Source organism: Delphinapterus leucas, chromosome 1 (assembly GCF_059928025.1).
Source record: "Delphinapterus leucas isolate spDelLeu-1000000601 "Yukka" chromosome 1, BTC_Dleu_Yukka2, whole genome shotgun sequence".
Lineage (NCBI taxonomy): Eukaryota > Metazoa > Chordata > Mammalia > Artiodactyla > Monodontidae > Delphinapterus > Delphinapterus leucas.
Window position 1 is genome coordinate 79388564 of NC_143129.1, and position 18291 is coordinate 79406854.

The window sequence follows — 18291 nt, forward strand, 5'->3', positions numbered from 1 at the left end:
GTGGGGTAGGAAAACAATTCTTTTAAAGTGCATTTTACTTTATTTTTAATTGTGGTAAACAGAAAACCTAATTCTTTCGGATCCAGACTGTGTGTTCTTGCAGCTCTCAATTTCTAGCACTAGTTATATAGCCTCTGTGACAAAGCTGGTTCAAAGAGCTATGACTCTGTCTGGAGGGCAGCGTGCCAGGCCCAGCCACCTGGATCGGCCTATTGGAACAGAAGCCCCTCCTCTCACTGTCCTTGCTAAAGTGCAGCTGCACAAAAGCAGGCATCAAACAGGGACAGCTGACATATTACACTCAGTATTTGTGTGTTTGCAGAGGGAGACGTGGGGACAGGACTTAGGCCAGCGCTTTTCAGTAGAAATATAACGTGGCTGATATGTAATTCTGTATTTTCTAGTAGCCAAATTTACAAAAGTATATTCATCTTAATATATTTTATTTAACCCAATACGTCCAAAATAGTATTTCAACATGTAAGCAATATAAACAATTATTAATGAAATATTTTTTCTTTTATTTTTTGGCTGAGTGGCTTGCGGGAACTTAGTTCCCCAACCAGGGATTGAGAACCTGGGCCTCAGCAGTGAAAGTGCCGAGTCCTAACCACTGGACCGCCAGGGAATTCCCTGAAATTTATTTTATTTTTGATGCTAAGTCTTTAAAACCCGGTGTGCATTTCACACTCACGGCACATCTCGCTGCAGACCAGCCACATTTCAAGCGCTCACTGGGCACATGCAGCTGGCGGCTACTATATTGTACAGCACAGATTTCGACCAAATGAAACAGGGATTGTGTGTGCCTCTAGTCTGTTGGTGACGCCGAACTGGGTTTGTTGGTGGAGGGTGGGACAAGGTGTATGTTTTGGAACAGAAGGGTTAGCCATAAGGACCCAAAATTGGTGATGGGGTGCGTCCCCAGGCCTCTCAGGTTGGGGAGAGGGGTTGGAAGGGGAAAGATAACCCAAGGGAACGTAGTAGAATTTTTTGAGGACCCACAGCTTAAAACAGGGGGAGGGGGTTTTAGTTCTAAGACAAGCAGCAGTTTCAGCATTGCAAGCTTTTAGATGATTAACTTTTTTTTTTTTTTTTATCTATCTTGAATCATAGTTTTATTTATTTATTTAAAAAATTTTTTTCTTTTTCTTTTTGGCCACACAGCTTTCGGGATCTCAGTTCCCCAACCAGGGATTGAACCCAGGCCACAGCAGTGAAAGCGCAAATCCTAACCACTAGACCACCAGGGAACTCCCTGATGATTAACTTTTTTTTTTTTTTGCAGACGCGCAGGCCCAGCGGCCATGGCTCACGGGCCCAGCCGCTCCGCAGCATGTGGGATCCTCCTGGACCAGGGCATGAACCCGCATCCCCTGCATCGGCAGGCAGACTTTCAACCAATGCGCCACCAGGGAAGCCCCTGACTAACTTTTTTGACGCCTCCTTTAGGGGCCAAGGACAGGACTTTTCCCTTTTGATTCCCCCATCCCTCTGCCACCACACGCATACATGCACTCTGAGCCCAGCTCCAAGACGGGCCTCAGTCAAAATCTCCCCAGAACCTGAGGGGCCCCACCCTGGGCTGCTACTTCTGGGAATATAGAACTAAGAGTGGGTAAAATCGGGAACATTTGAGTTGGGGGGCTGAGTGGCCGCACCCTTCCCCCTCACTGGCTGGCTTATCAAAGCCAGCCAGTGAGGGGAGAGGGAGGTTCCTTTAACTCAAAATCAAACCTCTGTTTTGCCCGGTTGAGACCCTTCCCCAGGCCCCAACCACACGTGAGTCTGTGGAGATGTTTTGGCTGTCCACAGGGGTAGCATTTGTGCCTCTGTCCACTTCGGCCATTTGAACCAATCCCTTGGGTCCTCCGGCTCCCCAGAGAGAGCAGTGGGGGCCCTGCACTCAGGGAGTGAAACTGGGACAGGATATCCACAAGCACAGACAGACATCAGTCATCAGGGGTTTTCCAAGGACAAGGATCACACGGGGTCACCTGAGAGGAAAAACACTGAGGTCCAGACACTGAGCTCAGGCCACATGGTCAGGGCAGGAGCGCCTGTGGCTCCGGGCGGGTGAAAATGTCTGCGGGAAAAGCAGTTCCACAGACAGACAGGGAAGCGAATATTGTAGATGAGAAAGACAGAGCCAGATGGGCTCTGGCCACATTTATTACAAAATAAAGATTACAAACCTGGTATAGAAGAGATCCCTGACGGCGGCTGGTACACCTGCAATAACCCCACCCCACAAAGTCCCTCCCTCAGGCACACTGGTGTGGAGGCTCTCAGATGCGAAGGTCCCCGGCCAGGAGGGCACTGTACCGGGCAGGTGTGAGGGGCAGGTAGGCGCCCCCAGCCTGGTCCAGAATGTAGAGGGGGTCAGACAGTGCGCTTGGGTCAAAGCCCTCCTTTGCCATCCGAACCTTCTGCTGCTTGAAGGTCTCTGTGGTGGCCAGTGACTCCTGGGGAGGGGGAGGGGTCAAAGGGGGCTGAAGGAAGGGGTATTCTGCCCCAGTGGCTCAGGGAAATCGCCTGAGTTTCGTTAAGGGGCAGGTCTGGGGGAAGGGGGGGATGAAGTCAGGGTTTAGGGGAGGGGGTGACAGGGAAGAGAAGGGGCCAGGCCTGGAGGGGGTGAAAAGCATGTGTCTGGGAAGGAACTGTTCCTTCTCTTCACAGAATGTATTACGTGGGGGTCCCTTTGTGGGGTTTGGGAGCCACTGACTGCTGCAGATATACGGGGTGAGGTAAAGGGTCAGGGCAGGAGTGGCTGGTTACCTGAAGCCTTAGGAATCGAGGCCGGGCATAAGGTGGCAAGTTCTCGGAAACATGGACGTAGAGCTGCACAAGGTCCAAAGAGTGGGGGGGACGCAGAACCAGGGCTGCCATCCCAGCCCTGCCTTCGTGCCCTGGTGGGCGTGGGGGGCAGGGTCAGCCGTGGTAGCTGACCACCACAAGGCCTCATGCTCCCTGCGCCCAAGTAATACCACTTCAGGGTGGTGGGCCGGGTCCCCGCCGCCCCATGGCTGGGCACCTGGCACAGTGACTCCGTAGACGTTCACCTCCTGAAGAAAATCCAGGGCCTCCAAGGCCTCAGCCACCTCGGTCGTGGCCACATTCTCCCCCTTCCACCTGCCAGACAGCAGAAATTGGAAACTGGGAGTCAGGGGTCTGGGCCTAATGAGATTGGTGGGGAGAGAAAGAGGTCAGGGATGAGGGCGAGGTGCCAGAAGGTCTTGGGGAAGACGTGTTTAGGAGGTTGGAGATGAGAGCTTAGGTGAGAAGCTGGGTTGGGGCAGATTAGGGAGTGGAGGTTTAGAGGGTTTGGGTCACAGAGATGGGATGCCCAGGACAGAAATCAGAGAGTTAGGGGCAGATACCTGAAGGTGTCTCCAGTACGATCGTGGAAGCGAAGAAAGCCTTGGTCGTCGCAGACCAACAGGTCCCCAGTGTTGAAGAAAACATCCCCAGGCTGGAAGACATCCTTCAGCAGCTTTCCCCGGGCCAGCTCTGGCCCCCCAGCATAGCCCAGGAACGGTGACTGCTGGTTCACGGGGGCCACCAGCAGCCCTGGCTCACCTGGTAGAGTCACTGGGGTCAGGGGGCCGCCGCCCACCACACTCTCCAAGTCCAGTCCTCCTCTGCCAGCCAGCTCCACCACCCCTACCCACCCCGCCTGGACACAAACCTGGAGATGTGGCCACACAGAGCCCCTGCGTGTTCCGAATCGGCTCCCCTGTGGTGACATCATAGCGAATCAAAGAGAAGGGGAAGACATGCTGGGGGAAGGGAGACCCAGGCACTGGGTCATTTCAGTTGCACGAGCCCCCTCCCCAGCAGCCCCCCGACGTTCCACAGGTTCTCCAGTTTCCTCCTGTAACTCACCTTGTAAAGCCAGGAGGCGCGCCCCACAGCACCCCGCTGTCCTGTGTAGTTGAAAGTGGCCACGTTGCCCTCTGTCAGTCCGTACGTCTCCAGCACCTGCAGGGGCCCGAAGCGCCTCACAAAGCGCTCCCAGGTGTCTGGTCGCAGCCCGCTGCCCACCACCAGCCGGACCTTATGTCCATGTTCTGCCTTGCTCTGAGACAAGTGGGGGGAGGGGCAGGAGCTTCAACACCAAGATGCCAGCTCCCCCAGGTGCAGCCCTGTCTCCCACTCTCCTTGCACCACTTCCACTGTGACCTCCTTGAGGTGCCCTAAGCACCAGAATCCTACCAGCCCAGGCTCCTTACCCTCCCTTTCCATTTTCTTCTTGCTTCCTCTCCCTCCAACTCCCAGACAACCATTTCAGTGTCCCCTGCCAAGTGCCCATCTCCCTGCCTTCGTGGCTCTGCCCAGGATCTGTGCCCACGCACCGGGGGTTGGTTCACAAGGTATCGACATAATTCCCCGATGTACTGGAACACCGTCACCCCGTGCTGCTGGCAGTCCTCCCAGAACTGACCAGCTGAGAACTTGGACTTCAGCACCACTGTGGCCCCTGCCAGAATCAGAGAGGGTGAGGAGGAAGGAAGGAGGTGAGGTTAAGAGCTGGGGGGTGGGGGGGTGAGGAGTCCTGACCCCCTCCTTCTCAGGCATCAGCCTTCACTGTACTGTAGTTCCGCGGAAAAGCCTGGCTGTGACATTCACACTTTCCAAAGGCCAAGTTGGCCCTCAACCTTTCCCACCGTTAATGCCCTCTCTCTACTTCCCATCCCCAAGCAGTCCATCGTCTGAACCCTGCCCCCAAGCCACGACCCTCTTCTCCATTTGCCTCTTCCTGCGCTGACACTCACAGCCCTCCCCTCCCCTGGCGCCTGGAGTTCTGTGAACTGCATGGCTGCCCTAGTTGCTCAGCCTGTAGGTCTATGCGGGTGACGCTTCTGCATTGAACCAGGAGCTCCTGGAGAGGAGGCCCTGCCTCCTTCCTCTGGATTCTCTACCCTGAAGGCCTCAGGAAGCGTCCCCAAGTGAGCACACCACAGTAGGTACTTAATAAATGTTTGCTGGCCTGAACATCTGCCGGGGGGCTGAATGGGGGGTTGGGGTGGGGGAGACTGACCAATGCCCAAGCACCCCACGATGCCCAACAGGGAGCCAGACATGTGGTAGAGTGGGAGGGCAAGGTAGATCACATCCTCCTGGTGGGCGCCGCACAGCTGGTAGAATCCTTGGCATTGCAGGACCTTCAGATGACTGATCCGAGCAGCCTTGGGGAGGCCTGGGGGGAGGGGGAGATCAGGGGAAGGGTCCGAGCTCCAAGCCTTGTCTCCCCCTTTGGCCCTGTTGGGTTTCCCACAGAAAGCGGCAGAGGCAAGGCTGAAACTAAGAAGAAGGCAGGCCAGGCCGTCCTAGAAATGTGGTTAAGTTCGGAGAGGTGGAGAAATGAAGAGGGGTGGGAGGGTTGGCGAGACAGGAAATATGGCCGCTGGAATCAGCCTCCTCTCTGGGGGCTTTGGAGAAGTGGACTAGGAGCTGAGGAGGTCACAGTTCCTGTTCCCAGGCCCCTGCCTTCCTTGTCTTCAGTTTCTTGGAGGTAAATATCGTGTCCAGCCCTCACCTGTGGTGCCAGAGGTGAAGATATACAGGCACGTGTCCATTATGTTCTGGGGGGCAGACAGGTACCCGGGCACTGGCCCATCCACTTCAGCGGCGGCCTCAGCCAGAAAATCGGTGATTCCAGCAGGATGGGTTTCAGAGCCTGCAGCCCACAGGTGGAGCCCCATGGCTCTCAGGGCTGGCAGGTCAGGCTCCAGGGACTCCAGGAACTCTGGATGGGGCGGGAAAGCATAGCTCCACAGCTCTACCGCTACCCAGAAGCCTTCCCCACACTTTACCCCATTTGTTCCCCCACCCCCACCTCGCAGAGCTCCCGAGTGAGGCTGAAGAGTACGGTACGGACGTGCCATCATGGGTCTGGGACCTGGAGCCCAAGTCTTTGGAAATCCTTGGGAAACCAGAGACCCAGCTTTATCCCTTCGCGAACCCAGAGACCCGTCTCCTCACCCTTTCCGAACCCCTGGCCTCCTTCCCAGCCCACTCCTTCTTTGCGCCCCCCCGACACGCCCCTTTCTGTGGCTGGCCCCGCGCCCGTCGGTCGAGCGCTCCAGCCTTACCTGGCGCCAGCACGAGCGCGCGGGCGCCGCAGCTGCGGAGACAGTGCAGTAGGGGACCCCGGCGCAGAGCGGTGGGCACAAAGGCCACACGCAGGCCGGCCTTGGCCAGCCCGAACCAGAGCCACAGGAACTCTGGGCAAGCGGGGAGCAACAGCGCCACGATGGCCCCAGGTGCCAGAGGGGCCGCGCCATCGCCTTCCCGCACGGGCCGCGCAGCTCCGCTTCCGGCCGCCGCGTCTCGTACGCCGTGCACCGCCCGCTCGCCTTCCCCGGCGCCCCCCGCGCCGCTGTCGCCGCCGCCGGGTCCCCCGTCCCAGCCTCGCGCGCGCAGGAAGGCGCGCGCAGCCCGGTTGCTCTGGCGCTCGGCCTCCGCGTAGCTAAAGCGTTGCGCGCCGTGAATGAGAAAGGTGTGCGCGGGGCGCTGCCGGGCCAGCTGCGCGAGGCGCCAGGCCAGGCTGCAGCCCCCCTCTGGACCTTCCGGGTCTGCGGCAGCCGCGGCCAGGGCACGCGCTCGAAGGGCCCGTTTGCAGCGTAGGGCGCGCACCGAGAAGGCCAAGTCTGCCGCGAGCCAGCGCAACTGCGGCCACAGGCGCAGCTTCAGCAGCAGCAGCGGCAGCAGCAGCAGGGGTAGCAGCAGGAGGGCGGCCATCGTGCCCGCTTCCTCGACTCGGCCCCGTCTGGCCCCAGCCGCTCGCAGACTGCCCAGATACTCCCTTCTGAAAACCTGGGGCCGCTGGTTCTAGTGCTGAGACCTCTCCTTCCCGGGAGCGCGCGCGCTGGCACACGCCTCTTCCCACCCAGACCCCCACCTCCCTCCCCACGGGCGGAGAGCAGAGGCCCGGGAGGAGTACTAGTGGGGGGCGGCCCCGCACGCCCGGCCCTCCCCACAGCTACGCTCCGCCCTAGGCGCGCTCCCTCCCGGACGACTCGCAGCCCGCACCCTACCAGGTCCTGGGCGGTGCTCACGCCTTCCCTTAATCCCAGGATCGGGTCCGTTTTAGGTTTTCTCCTCAAGGGAGGTCTAGACATCTGGCTGGACTTTGGACCCCCGGCCAGAGAGCCAGGGCACTAGGATCCAAGTCCATCTTTCCCTTTCTTCCCGTTTTCACCCGTGACAGGAGGGTGGCACTGCTCTCCCAAAAGAGACTGAAGAACTCGGCCCCTTGCCCACATGGTGCTCCAAGTCCCCGCACGAAAGCCGGAGCTATGCCCTCCCTCCAGCCGCCAGGAGCAGCAGCAACCCCAGAGGGGTGGTAGCCGAGAGTGAAGTAGGGGAAAGGTGGAGGCCCAGACAGTCAGATTTCTGGAGGGGCCACGGCGGAAGCCCCTCCCCTTGGGCAAAGGTACAATAACTGGGGCCAGCCAGCTAATGCTTTCCATCCTAGTTTTAATTGCGGCAGAGAAAACTGGGGAACGAGCGAGGAAGGAAAAAAGGAGGCCTCCGGGAGTTGAAACGTTCAAAGGAAGGAGTAGCAGCTTTGAGGGAAGGGAGAACCTGGATTCTTTAAAAGACAAATTTGCAGGCTGAACAGGAGGAGCTGTCTGCAGTCGGCCCAACTGCACTCCTCTCTCCTCAGCCTGCCCCTCACAACCTCCCAGGACAGCAGGGGAACAAAAGCATAGCCAAGGAGCTCTTTTCTGCCGGTACACATGGATGGGCAAGTGGCCAGACTGTGGAAGAGAGTCCTTCTTCCCAGGTATCTGAACTCTCTCCCTCACCCCCAAGCATTTAATCCTCCAGTAGTTGGTAAGCACAGAGTATGACAAATACCGGCTTTTGGAAGCCTCTCATTTCTTGAGAGATGGGTAAAGACAAACAGCCTTTTGGGAGGTGGTGCCAGCATCAATTTCTGCCTGGCCAGGTCAGTGCCTGGCCTGCACAGCCAGTGGCAGCAAGGATGGGGGCATAGAAGCAAGAAGGATTGGGGGGGGAGTAAAGCCAAGCCTTCTGCTCCAGACATAGAAGGAGGTGGGCAGGAAGAGAGAAGGGGAAGCTGTGAAGGGGGGGGGGGTGCCCATTAAATCAAGACCACCTGTACGTGCACAGGGTAAGTGGGGGCAGCAACTCCGGCACAAAAGAGGTTCTGGCTTGTTTTATTGTCATTTAAAAACAACTTTTAAAATGCGATTATCTCTGCCAAAAAAAAGAAAGAAAACAAAGACAGGACCAAGGAAATGTGACCATTTGACAGTTCTGTGGAACATGTCTCTGGGACTCCCTGGGCTCTGGCCCGACTTGAGGTGCCAGCTTCAGGCCAGCACAAGCCTCCAGGTGGGGCTGTGGCCTCCCTCTCAGGTTCCTTCCCAAACACTTGTGGCATCTGGCCCATGGAGAGGAAAAGGCGACTTGACCATGTCACAGATTAAATGCCCACTTCATACTGGTGTATGCAGGGCAACTATATAATGCCTGTTCAGAGCAAATCAAGACCCGAAGGGGGAAGCTGGAAGGGGCACCCACACAGTTTTCACTCTCATCCTAGCCTCTCTGGCCAGCTGCCCCTCTGCCATTTCTCTTCTCTACCGAAACACTTTTGGGGGAAGCTGGGGGAGGGGGCAGGAGGCTGAAGACTTCCACCACAGTCCAGGTTTTGTACAGCCTCTGGTTTCCTGGAAACCCTGGAACCCCAGTATCAGTGGGAGCAGCAGTGTGATGCGGCTGGAGGCCCCAGAGAGGAGGGAGGAGGGACTGGGGGCTGCACGGCAGCTTCTCAGGCTGCGCTGAAGGAGGCAGCTCGTCCTTCTCCCAGGGTGAGCTCTGGGACGGGGACAGGGTGTTGCCCCTACGATCTCCCCAGCCCCTATTAACCTCTGATTCACCAAGGAGGGGAGGGCAGTCCAACTGGGGGTGGAATGGGGAACACAGGGCCTCAGTCACTGTCAGACCCCACTGCAGAGGACCCCTTCCGTTTCCGCTTGGTGGGCTTTGGTTTTGTGTCTTCTTCCTCCTGGAAGAGATGGAGGGGAGGGAATCACTAGCCTGGGCAGCGGCTGGCCCCAACTCTACCTGCACCCCAACTCTCCTTTTCCTCCTGTGCATGGCTTGCACGGCCAGGGGTCTCACCGAGGCACTGCTGGAGCCTGACTCTTCCTCAGCATTGGGGGGCTGTGTGGCATTCTTTCGACTTCGGGGGCTGGACAGAGCTGCTTTTCGCCGGCTCTTGGGTGGCTTGGTGGAAGAGTCCTCGTATTCCTCGGCCAGGGAGAAGAGATCACTGAACCTAAGGGAGAGAACAGGCTCTCAGAGGGTGGGGGTCCTGGCCCCATGGCCATCCTCCCATCCTTTTCTCTGACCCCATGCCAGGGTCTCCATTTGTTCTCAACGCCATGGTCTTGCTGGTCACTAAGTTTGTGTCCCCAGCAGGCCACCCTCACCCAGGCCTTCTTCCACTACTTCCCAAGGCCCAAAGTGCAAGGAGCCTCACTTCATCTTGTGGGCTTCGTCACAGCTCGCCTGGACGTGCTGCAGAGCCTGCAGAATCGGGGTCTGGCTGAAAACTAGAGGGAGGGAGAACAGGGAAGGAGGAACAGTGAGGTGTCTGAGAGCTGCCCCGCCCGGATCCACGGATGGTGTGAGCCAGGGCAGTGCCATGCACTCGGAGAGAGCAGAAAGCATACAGTTCTGCTTGGTGTTGGTCAGGTTGAGACGCAGGTTGTCCAAGTGCTCTAGGATCTGCTCCAGAGTCAGCTGGGCCAGCTTGCTGCTGGAACTCCTCAGGCTGCAGGGAAGTCACAAGAGCCAGAGTCTGAGCTTGGGGTGATGGCTCCAGGAGAATGAGACACCCTCCCCCACTGAGGTCCCTCCTTAACGCAGAGGCAGCCCATACGGAGAAGGGGACAGGAGGGCTGGGAGGGCCAGGCAGGGTAAGGGAGGTGTGCCTGGAACAGGGACCAAAGACAGGGCACTAGGAAAGGAGGCAAAGGGGCCACAGTGGTCCTGCACGCCAGGTAGCTTCACACCACTAGATGTCGCCCACAAGCCAGGCAGGGACCGAACTGCATGGCCCTGGTGCCGGCCTGTGGACAGCGGGCAGCCCTGGCATGGAGGGTCCCACCTCTGCCTCTTGCGCGGGAGGCTGTTGTTCTTGATGAGCAGGGACTTGATGTGCTCAGCCAGCAGCTCGTCGTGCTTCATGCACCAGTGCCTCAGGATGCTGGTGGTGAACTGGTCGTCGGGGTGGCAGGGCCGGCTCAGCACCATCTTCACCATCTCCTCGCTGGGCCTGGGGGCGAGGGGAGCGGGGCGCCCTGCTCACACAGCTGGCCACAGGAGCCCCTGGAGCTCTCCCACTGGCTTTTTCCCCAGACCTCGGCCTCCCCATCCCTGCGCCACCCCCAACTTGCGGCAGCTTCCTACTCTCACATCCCTCTCCTTCTTCTCTTTGGGCCGAGGAATGCCTGGTTTCATCCTCTGCGGAAGCCAGGAGACAAGAAGTGGGACTCTTCAGCTTCTGTGACAGTAGAAGGTGCGTGTGTGCACGTGCATGTGTTGGCAGGGAGGCCCACTAAGTCTCCCGCACTTTGCCCAGGACAGTCAGGAAGTGGGCCAGGCAGGTAGGAGGACAAGTGTGTGGTGTGTGCGCGCTCCCCAACCCCTGCCCCACTGGGTGGGTGGGCCACCCTGGTGTCTAGCCCTAGGAAGGTACAGGGGAGGTGGCGGGAAGCCACAGCCCCCACGCAGCCCTCCAACCTTCCCGCCTCCTTTAGGAAGTGCTGGACCGTGTCTACTCTCCCAGCCAAGAGAGGAGAAAAGGTGGAAGGAAGGCAAGAAGGTAGGAAGGAAAAGATATACAGCTGTGGCCCCATTTATCTGGGGCTTTTGGAAAAGTGCCTGTGATGGAGCGAGGGGCCTCTGCCTTCTCGCCCTCTCCGCCCCACCCCTGGCAGGGAGCACGGGGGTCCAGCTGGCCTTGCTTTCCGCAGTTTGAGCGAGGGGATGGTGTCTGACCCCCCCTACTCTGACCCTTCCTCCTCTTGGATTAGCCGCGTGGTGGCCTCAGGAGCACGGGGGAGGGGAGCAGGAGCCACCGGGGATTAGAACTGCTGTGGCAGCAGGAAACGGGGATGTCCGGCCCCCACCTCTGAGGGCAGCTCCTGGTGGGCAGGGGGGTAAAGTCGAGAGGAAGCCCATATCCCAAGGGAGCTGCTTATTTGTAAATCACTTTGGGGGAAGGGTAGAATAAGCAGATGTCAACAATAGGAAAAAACACGGCCAAAGGAGCAGGACAGGAGCCCTTTATATGGCAGCATCTCTTGGTATGTTGAGATTGAGGACTAAAGAGCCCCCGAGGGTGGAACTCACTTCTCTCTTCGGAGCTGAAGCAGTAGGCAGGACAGGGCCTCTGGGTGCTCTGTGGGGGAGGGGAGAGGCTGTTCAGAGGAATGCAAAATTCCGGGAAGAAATCCTGGCACCTCTCCCATCCCCCAACCAACAGCCACTGCAAAGAGCAAAGATAATCAGCAAGAAACCAGGAAGAACAAGCCCCTAACCCACTCCTCTAAAATCCCAAGCCACCTGAGCCCCAGTCTAGCACCTGGCTCAGAGGAGGCCTGCAGGATACACCTAAAGGGCAGAAGCGACTGACAAGGAGCCTGCCTTTTCGCACTTGGCACTTTGGTGGGAAGGGGGACAGTGGATCTGGGCTCATCTAGAAAGAAGCTCAGCGGCCTAAGCCTTGCAGCAGCTGGACTGGGAGTGCCCTCTCCCTGCTGTGTTCCACACCCACAACCCGACTCACCTTTGTACTTGAGGTGCTGCAGGATGGGGATTATGGTCTCCAGGGGGATGTTGTGGGCCAGGAAGAGCTGCCAGGCACAGTACTGCTCAAAGGTTTCCCAGTCCAGGCTCTGGACTGAGGAGACAGAGAAGAGATACCCTCATTCATATTCTCAATCTCCCTCTCTCTCTCTCTCTCTCTCTCTCTCACACACACACACACACACACACACACACACACACACACAGACAGACAGGGCTAATCCACTATCAGCACCCAGGCAGGGGTGGTATAGGGGTGGAGACAGTGATCCTAAGACTACAGGAACTTTCCCTTTCACACAAAGCATAGTTCCAAAGCCTTCATACAGCTTCTGTAGTCCCATCAGCCTTGAGGCTGGAGGGCCAAGGGACTTTCACAGAGCAAAAAACAGATCCAGACAGACATTGCCTGAGGCCACACGGCAGGGTGGAATGACATTCTATCTCATTCTCAGCCCCGGAACCAGCTTTCCTGTTACTAGAAAATACACAGGGCTGCCACCCCTCTCTCTTCTCCCTGGGCACCTAAGGGCTTTGCTCACTTACTGAGTATATTGAGGACCGAGTCTTTTCGAAACATGACCAGGTTCCCCATCATCACATGGCAGACCAGCTCCTGGAGCTAAGGGGGAGAAGAGGAAGAAGGCAGAACCCATTTGGTTCTAAAAGAGGCCAGGAAGCTAGTATGGAAGCAGAAGCAGGAGGGCTCATTCAGGGAAAAAAACAGAGGAAGTGAAAACCTAGTCTTAAAGGAATGGGGAGGAAATGGCACATGACGGATGCCAGGGGCTTTGAAGGATGAAGGGGACTGGCAAAGGAGCAACTGGCTTCAGTGGTAAACACAGGCCTATTCGGAGCAAAAACAGTTAAGAAAAACTACCCCTTGTGTCCTGATGGCGGAGGGAGAACAGGCAGCTTCTCTACTTGGATGTAGTCTGGGCCTCTGAGCCATCCCAGCCTGTGCTGAGGGAAGGGCCATGGGGGGCGGGATTACAGGTGTGGGTAGGGAAAAAGCAAAGGAGGAAGGGCTCTTGAGTGCTACGCTTCCCCATCTATGAATGGGGCAAATGAGCAGAGAGAAGGAGCAGAAACGGGACCCCAGTTGAGGCCTGAGAAGGGACACAGGCCAAGCTACAGCCTCGTAGGGACCTATGCATGATAGAAAGGTCAAATAGAGATGGTCTGACCATTTTCATTCTGAGCCAAGGGGAAGACACACTGAGAGCTTAAAAACGCAATCCCCTCGGCTTCCCGGAAGAACGGGAGTGCCCCTAAAATGTGGACAATAAGGGGAACTCCAAGCAGGACTGGCATGGCCCCAGCTCGCCTCCCAGGGGCTCCGCTTTCCTTCCCAGCCCCCAGGGCCTAAGGTGCACAGAGCTGCAGCCAGGAGCAGGGTGCCTGAGAACACAGGCTCCCTGTCTGCAGGCCGAGGGGGAGGCAGAAGCCCGTTTCCCCAGGCCTCTCGGGATGACAGCTCTATGTTCACCTGTGCTGAGTCAATAACGGCCACAATCATGTTCAGCAGCTCCCCACTCCGCAAGGTCTCATCTGGAAACTGGAGGAAAAAGAGGGAAAGTAGGGCCTAAGTCCAAAATGCACGCCTCAGCTTTCACCTCATAATTCATCGCCTCTCCCTACCACGTGCTCAGGGGATGCTGGGCTAGCCAGACATGGGGTCCTAATATAAATCCCTAAACAAAGATCCAAGAGTTATGAAGCTGGGAATTTAATCCTTAAAGAACCCAAGTTTTTAAATCTGTGTGTGCACACAGTGTGTGTGTGTGTGTGTGTGTGTGTGTGTGTGTGTGCACATGCATGTGTAAGGAAAGGAATGAGGAGCCATCTAGAGACAAAGCTAGAGCTGAAAGGGACTGGACATGGTGGTTAGTTAGCTCTCTGTGGAGTGGTGACAGAATTAGCATTTGCATCTCTGGCGGCAAAGAAATCCAGTCTATACTAACTCTTGCCAAAGACGAGAAGGTGTAGAGAGTGTATATATTTGGGGAGTGTGCAGGGTATGGGGTAGGCAGGGTCCCTTCTGGAGAGGCCAGTTCACCAGGGAGGGAGCTGGGCATCTGCATCCCTCCTCCCTCCAGTTTTTGGCTGACATCACTCTTCCTCCTGTTATGCCCTGATTTCCCTGTTCCTGGTAACTTTCATCAAGAGGAGGAAGAGCTGATCCTCCTCCTATGTCCCAGTTCCTAGAGGAGACTCTTAGTGAACCAGGGAAATGAAAGGTGAGTCTCCACTACAGAGGCCCTGGTCTTTGAGAATCATTAGAGAGATCGGAGGGTGAGCCATCAGACGGCAAGAGGGCTTTGGATACGTGAACACGGATCTGGTCGGGGGCCCTGTCCTGGGTCCAGAGGATGGGGCCAAAGCACAGGAGACAAGTGTATAGGCCCAGACCCCAACTCACACAACAAGAATTCTGGGGGTTTTAGAGATTTTTCAAGTTGATAAAGAGAGGTAGAAGGAGGGGACGGCTGTGGTGTGGGAGGAAAGGGCCTACCGAGGCCAGCAGGGATGGGGAGAGGAGGGTCAGGGTTGTGTGCCATGAGATAATGCAGTCTCCCGTGAGCCCGCCGGCACTGCTGCCCCATCCCCGTGGATACAGATAGAGGTGCTGACCTCTGTGTAGATGGAGGGTGTGAGGTGGCACAGCAGTCGCACGTCGTCCTCCTGGCAGGCCTTCATGTCCATCATTAAGCAGGTGTGCAGGTCGCCCAGCTGGGTGGCCTGGGCAAATGACTCGTACAGGTTCATCTTCCCTGCGGCGGCTTTGCTGCAAGACCAGTTGGGCCTCAACCAGCAGCCTGACCCCAGCCCACAGTCTCAAACATCTCCTAAGTAGACCCTCACTCTAGAATCCCTTTGCTGCCCAAGATGCCCTGGGCTAATCTCTCTCATGGCCCCCCCACTGCCTTCCCTCCAAGGACTTGGTGACTTATGGGAATTAGGAGACACTCTTCTTTCTCTCCATCTTTCCCCAGTGTTCCAGACAGGGCTCAGACCACAATTAGTGAAGAAGCTACTATCTGGTGACAGTAAAGAACAAGAGAGAGAGAGGGCTCAGGTCAGGTTAGAGAAAGCTTTCTCTCCTGCTCTTTGGGCTGTGAGCAATCAGGGCAATAACACATAGAGACCCCGAGGCTCCTACCTCACACGATATACAAAAAACTTAACTCAAAATGGGTCACAGGCCTAAATGTAAGAACTGAAACTACACAACTCTTAGAAAAACACATAGGAGTAAAGCACAAGTGACAAAAGAAAAAATAAAGTGGACTTGATCAACATTTAAAACTTTTCTGTTTCAAAGGATACCATCAAGAAACTGAACAGACAACCCACGGAATGGGAGAAAATATTTGCGAACCATACATCTGATAAGGGACATGTATCCAGAATATTTGAAGAACTCTTAAAAATCCACAAGAAAAAGACAAATACCCAATTAAAAAATAGAGATTTGAACAGAAATTTTTCCAAAGAAAATATGCAAATGGCCAATAAGCGCATGAAAAGATACTCAACATCACTAGCCATCAGGGAAATGCAAATCAAAACGATGAGATACCACTTCATACCCATTAGGCTGCCTATAGTCAAAAGCCAACAAGTGTTGGGGTGCATGTGGAGAAATTAGAACGCTCACACTCTGCTGGTGGGAACATAAAATGGTCGCATCACTTTGCAAAACAGTTTGGCAGTTTCTCACAAATTTAAAAACAGTTACCATTGGACTCAAAAATTCTATATACTCAGGAAAATTGAAGACATCTGTCCATGCAAAAAGTTGTACATGAATGTTCACAGCAGCTCTGTTCACAACAGACAAAAAAGTGGCAACAACCCAAATGTCCGTCAACAAGTGAATGGGTAAATAAATTGTGGTATATCCATACAGTGGATTGTTTAGCCATAAGAAGGAATGAAGTACGGATACACACTACCAACAGGGATAAACCTTGAAAACGTTAGGCTAAGTGAAAAAAGCCAGTCATGAAAAATCAAACACTGTATGATTCCATTTATATGAACTATCCAGAATAAGTAAATCTATAGAAACAGAAAAGCAGATCAGTGTTGCATGGGCTGGGTGAAAGGGAGAATGGGAAAGTGACTGCTAATGGGTGTGGGGTTTCTTCTTGCGGTGATGACAACGTTCTAAATTAGACAGTAGTAACAGTTGTGCATCTTTGTCAATATACTAAAAACCACTGAATTATACACGTTAAAGCTGTTATTAACACACACACACAGAAGGCCCTGGTGATGACAGCAAAGGGGGACGGGGAATCAGGTATGGTAGGACAGAGGCTCTCCAGGATGCTTCCCGGCACCTTCTTAAACATGGGGACCACACCCACCTGGCCCTTAGGTAGTAAAGCAGGTGGTAGCCAATCTTGGGCTGCTTCTGATACAGCTCAGAGAGAAGGTCCAGAAGCAGAGAGAAGCTGCTGTTGTCTTCCTGCATCTGGCATAGGTTCCTGGAGTGGGAGATGGGAGTACAGAGGACAGCTTTACCTAGGGGAGACTCTCCTATGGCACTTCAGGGGGCATGGCTGTCTGTGCCCACTGCATACCCCTCCTCCTGGAGAGGGAGCCCCATTACCCCAGGACAGAAGCATAAGTGTGCTGATAGGGAGGATGGATGGCAGAGCAGCATCTCCTACAGCTGGACCTAAACATGAGGTAGAGAGGCTTACCTAAATATTAGGTAGAGAGGCTTCCCCACAGATTCCTCCAGGGACCTACAAGAGGAGGGTGATATATGAGAGTCCATGTGAGGGGTGGAAGGGTGGCTTGCAGGCAGATATTATGGAGAACCAGCTTGAGGCTAGATGCCAGCCTGCTCCTTTCCTAACCGACGTTAAACTTCCCACTGCCCCGGAGGCTTGCTTACAGAGAAATCAGGTTCCTAACAATGAGCCAAAATCTAGTTGTTGTCATTGCAAGTGAGAGTCTTGCCCTTCAGGGCGGTCCAGGCAAGGGTCCAATCCCACCGGAAGCAGCAAAGGCTGGGGCTGCTGGGTGCAGCAGCAGGGGCAGGATGCACAGGAGGGGTGCTAGTGCCCTGCCCCAGTACGCTCGCTGTTCGGCAGGCAAAAAATAAACCCTCGTTTAAATGAATCAGTATGTGTGAGAATAAAAACAAGTGAAGAGATGATTTTTCCCGAGTCCTCAGCAAGGTGCCTCTAGGACTTGGGTCATCCTTCTAGCTCCCTGAGGCCGAGGGGTGGGGGTGGGGTGGGGGAGTAGTCAGGAAAGATGAGCCTTACTCCTCAGTGATCTCCTCAGGCAGCACCTCCCCTCGAAAGTGGCCCTTGAAGAGCTCCTGTAGGCAGGAAGCGAGGACAGACAGCTGCTCCGAGTCAAAGTCTTCCTGGGTGGTAAGACAAGGAGGGACTATCACCACCCAGGCCCAAGCCTCACTGCCCCCACTACCCAGAGCCTCTGAACTCATCGGCTTCTCCCTCCAGGATCAGCCGGCCCCTCCCCCATCAGAGGGGGACCCATCTAGAGTAGGGGAAGGAGGCAGTCAGATGCCTGTGGGGCTTTAAGCTGGGCAGGCTGGGCTGCTTCCTCCCTTAGGGGGTGGGTTCCTCCTCACCTCCAGGACCTGGTCCACGATTTCCTGCATGACCTCACACTGGGCCTCTGTATCACTGCAGTGCAGAAGGGAGAGGAAATCTCAGGGACGTAAATGATAGCAGAGGGCAGGACACACACCCAGAACGGCGTGCTCAAGCACACTCCCGTGCACAGAGAAAACAAAGGAGCTCTGTGGGAATCAGGGCTGTGGCTGAGGAGGCCTCAGGGCAGAATCTGCTGCTCTCTGGGCAGAGGCCAAAGACACGGGAAATCCCCATAGTCCTGCGCTTCGGATCTCAGAGGCTCTTCTACTCAGAACCTTGGAGTGAGAGCCTGGGATGCTGGGGAACATGGCTGCCCCCTCCCAGCCCACACCCTCCAACCAAACTGCAGAAGGCATCTCCCATGCAGCTTCAACCACGTCTCCACACACCCCTACCACGTCCCCTCCAAACCCACCACTCTGCCACCCCACTAAGCTCCAGGTAGAAGCCCAGGGCTGGACCTCCGGAGTTTGAGAGCAGGGCCGGCACCCACCTCCCCTTCTGAAGCTGGAGCACTTTGTCCCTCAGGGACTCATCCAGCTGGTCAAGGTAAGGGGTGATATCGACTGGCTCTTCCACCACTGTCTCCTTGATTGGGTGGAAGCGAAACTCTCTCTTCTTTCCTGAAGAGAGTGATTTAGGAAAGAATTCACTTGGCCCAGACACGAGAAGCAGAGACAGCCCCCTGAACAGTTTGGCCCTCCTGACATGCGCCTCGTGTGCACCGTTCACTCAGAGCTGTGAGTGCCTGAAGCACTTCCCTGAGCGTGTGCGTGTTCTAGCCTCAGGAAGC

The 18291-nt window shown here is 55.7% G+C and overlaps 2 protein-coding genes across 10 annotated transcripts in view; both read right to left on the minus strand.

Annotated features, from left to right (window-relative positions):
- Nucleotides 1-1940: 1940 nt before the first annotated feature.
- SLC27A3 (solute carrier family 27 member 3) lies at nt 1941-6925 on the minus strand. The gene is made up of 10 exons (XM_022559270.3): nt 6096-6925; nt 5540-5749; nt 5042-5200; nt 4356-4480; nt 3886-4080; nt 3689-3779; nt 3381-3579; nt 3035-3132; nt 2779-2909; nt 1941-2465 (listed from the first exon to the last, which is right to left on the minus strand). Exons 1-10 carry the CDS (start codon nt 6742-6744, stop codon nt 2289-2291), a joined length of 2034 nt encoding a protein of 677 aa, XP_022414978.3. The 5' UTR covers nt 6745-6925; the 3' UTR covers nt 1941-2288.
- Nucleotides 6926-8173: 1248 nt separating this feature from the next.
- INTS3 (integrator complex subunit 3) overlaps nt 8174-18291 on the minus strand; it is a 39018-nt gene continuing 28900 nt past the window's right edge. For 8 of the 9 annotated variants that reach the window (XM_022559269.3, XM_089915082.1, XM_089915074.1 and 5 more), the window contains 15 exons: nt 17992-18121; nt 17474-17528; nt 17142-17245; nt 16569-16613; nt 16230-16349; nt 14488-14641; nt 13343-13411; nt 12400-12475; nt 11834-11947; nt 11398-11446; nt 10151-10318; nt 9714-9814; nt 9521-9593; nt 9160-9316; nt 8174-9043 (listed from right to left, as the gene is read on the minus strand). In XM_022559269.3, the coding sequence (XP_022414977.1) occupies nt 8966-9043; nt 9160-9316; nt 9521-9593; nt 9714-9814; nt 10151-10318; nt 11398-11446; nt 11834-11947; nt 12400-12475; nt 13343-13411; nt 14488-14641; nt 16230-16349; nt 16569-16613; nt 17142-17245; nt 17474-17528; nt 17992-18121 (1493 nt within the window). In that variant the 3' untranslated portion in view covers nt 8174-8965. Of the gene's footprint in view, nt 9044-9159; nt 9317-9520; nt 9594-9713; nt 9815-10150; nt 10319-10347; nt 10547-11397; nt 11447-11833; nt 11948-12399; nt 12476-13342; nt 13412-14487; nt 14642-16229; nt 16350-16568; nt 16614-17141; nt 17246-17473; nt 17529-17991; nt 18122-18291 lie in introns of those variants that run through there. The other variant, XM_089915096.1, reaches the window with a different exon arrangement.

Coding starts and splice junctions, on each gene's coding strand:
- SLC27A3 (XM_022559270.3), bottom strand. CDS start 6,744: ATGGCCGCCCTCCTGCTGCTACCCCTGCTGCTGCTGCCGCTGCTGCTG. Junction 3,780..3,885: donor GCGCCTCCTGGCTTTACAAG/GTGAGTTACAGG, acceptor CCCTTCCCCCAG/CATGTCTTCCCCTTCTCTTT. Junction 2,910..3,034: donor CTACGGAGTCACTGTGCCAG/GTGCCCAGCCAT, acceptor CACGCCCACCAG/GGCACGAAGGCAGGGCTGGG.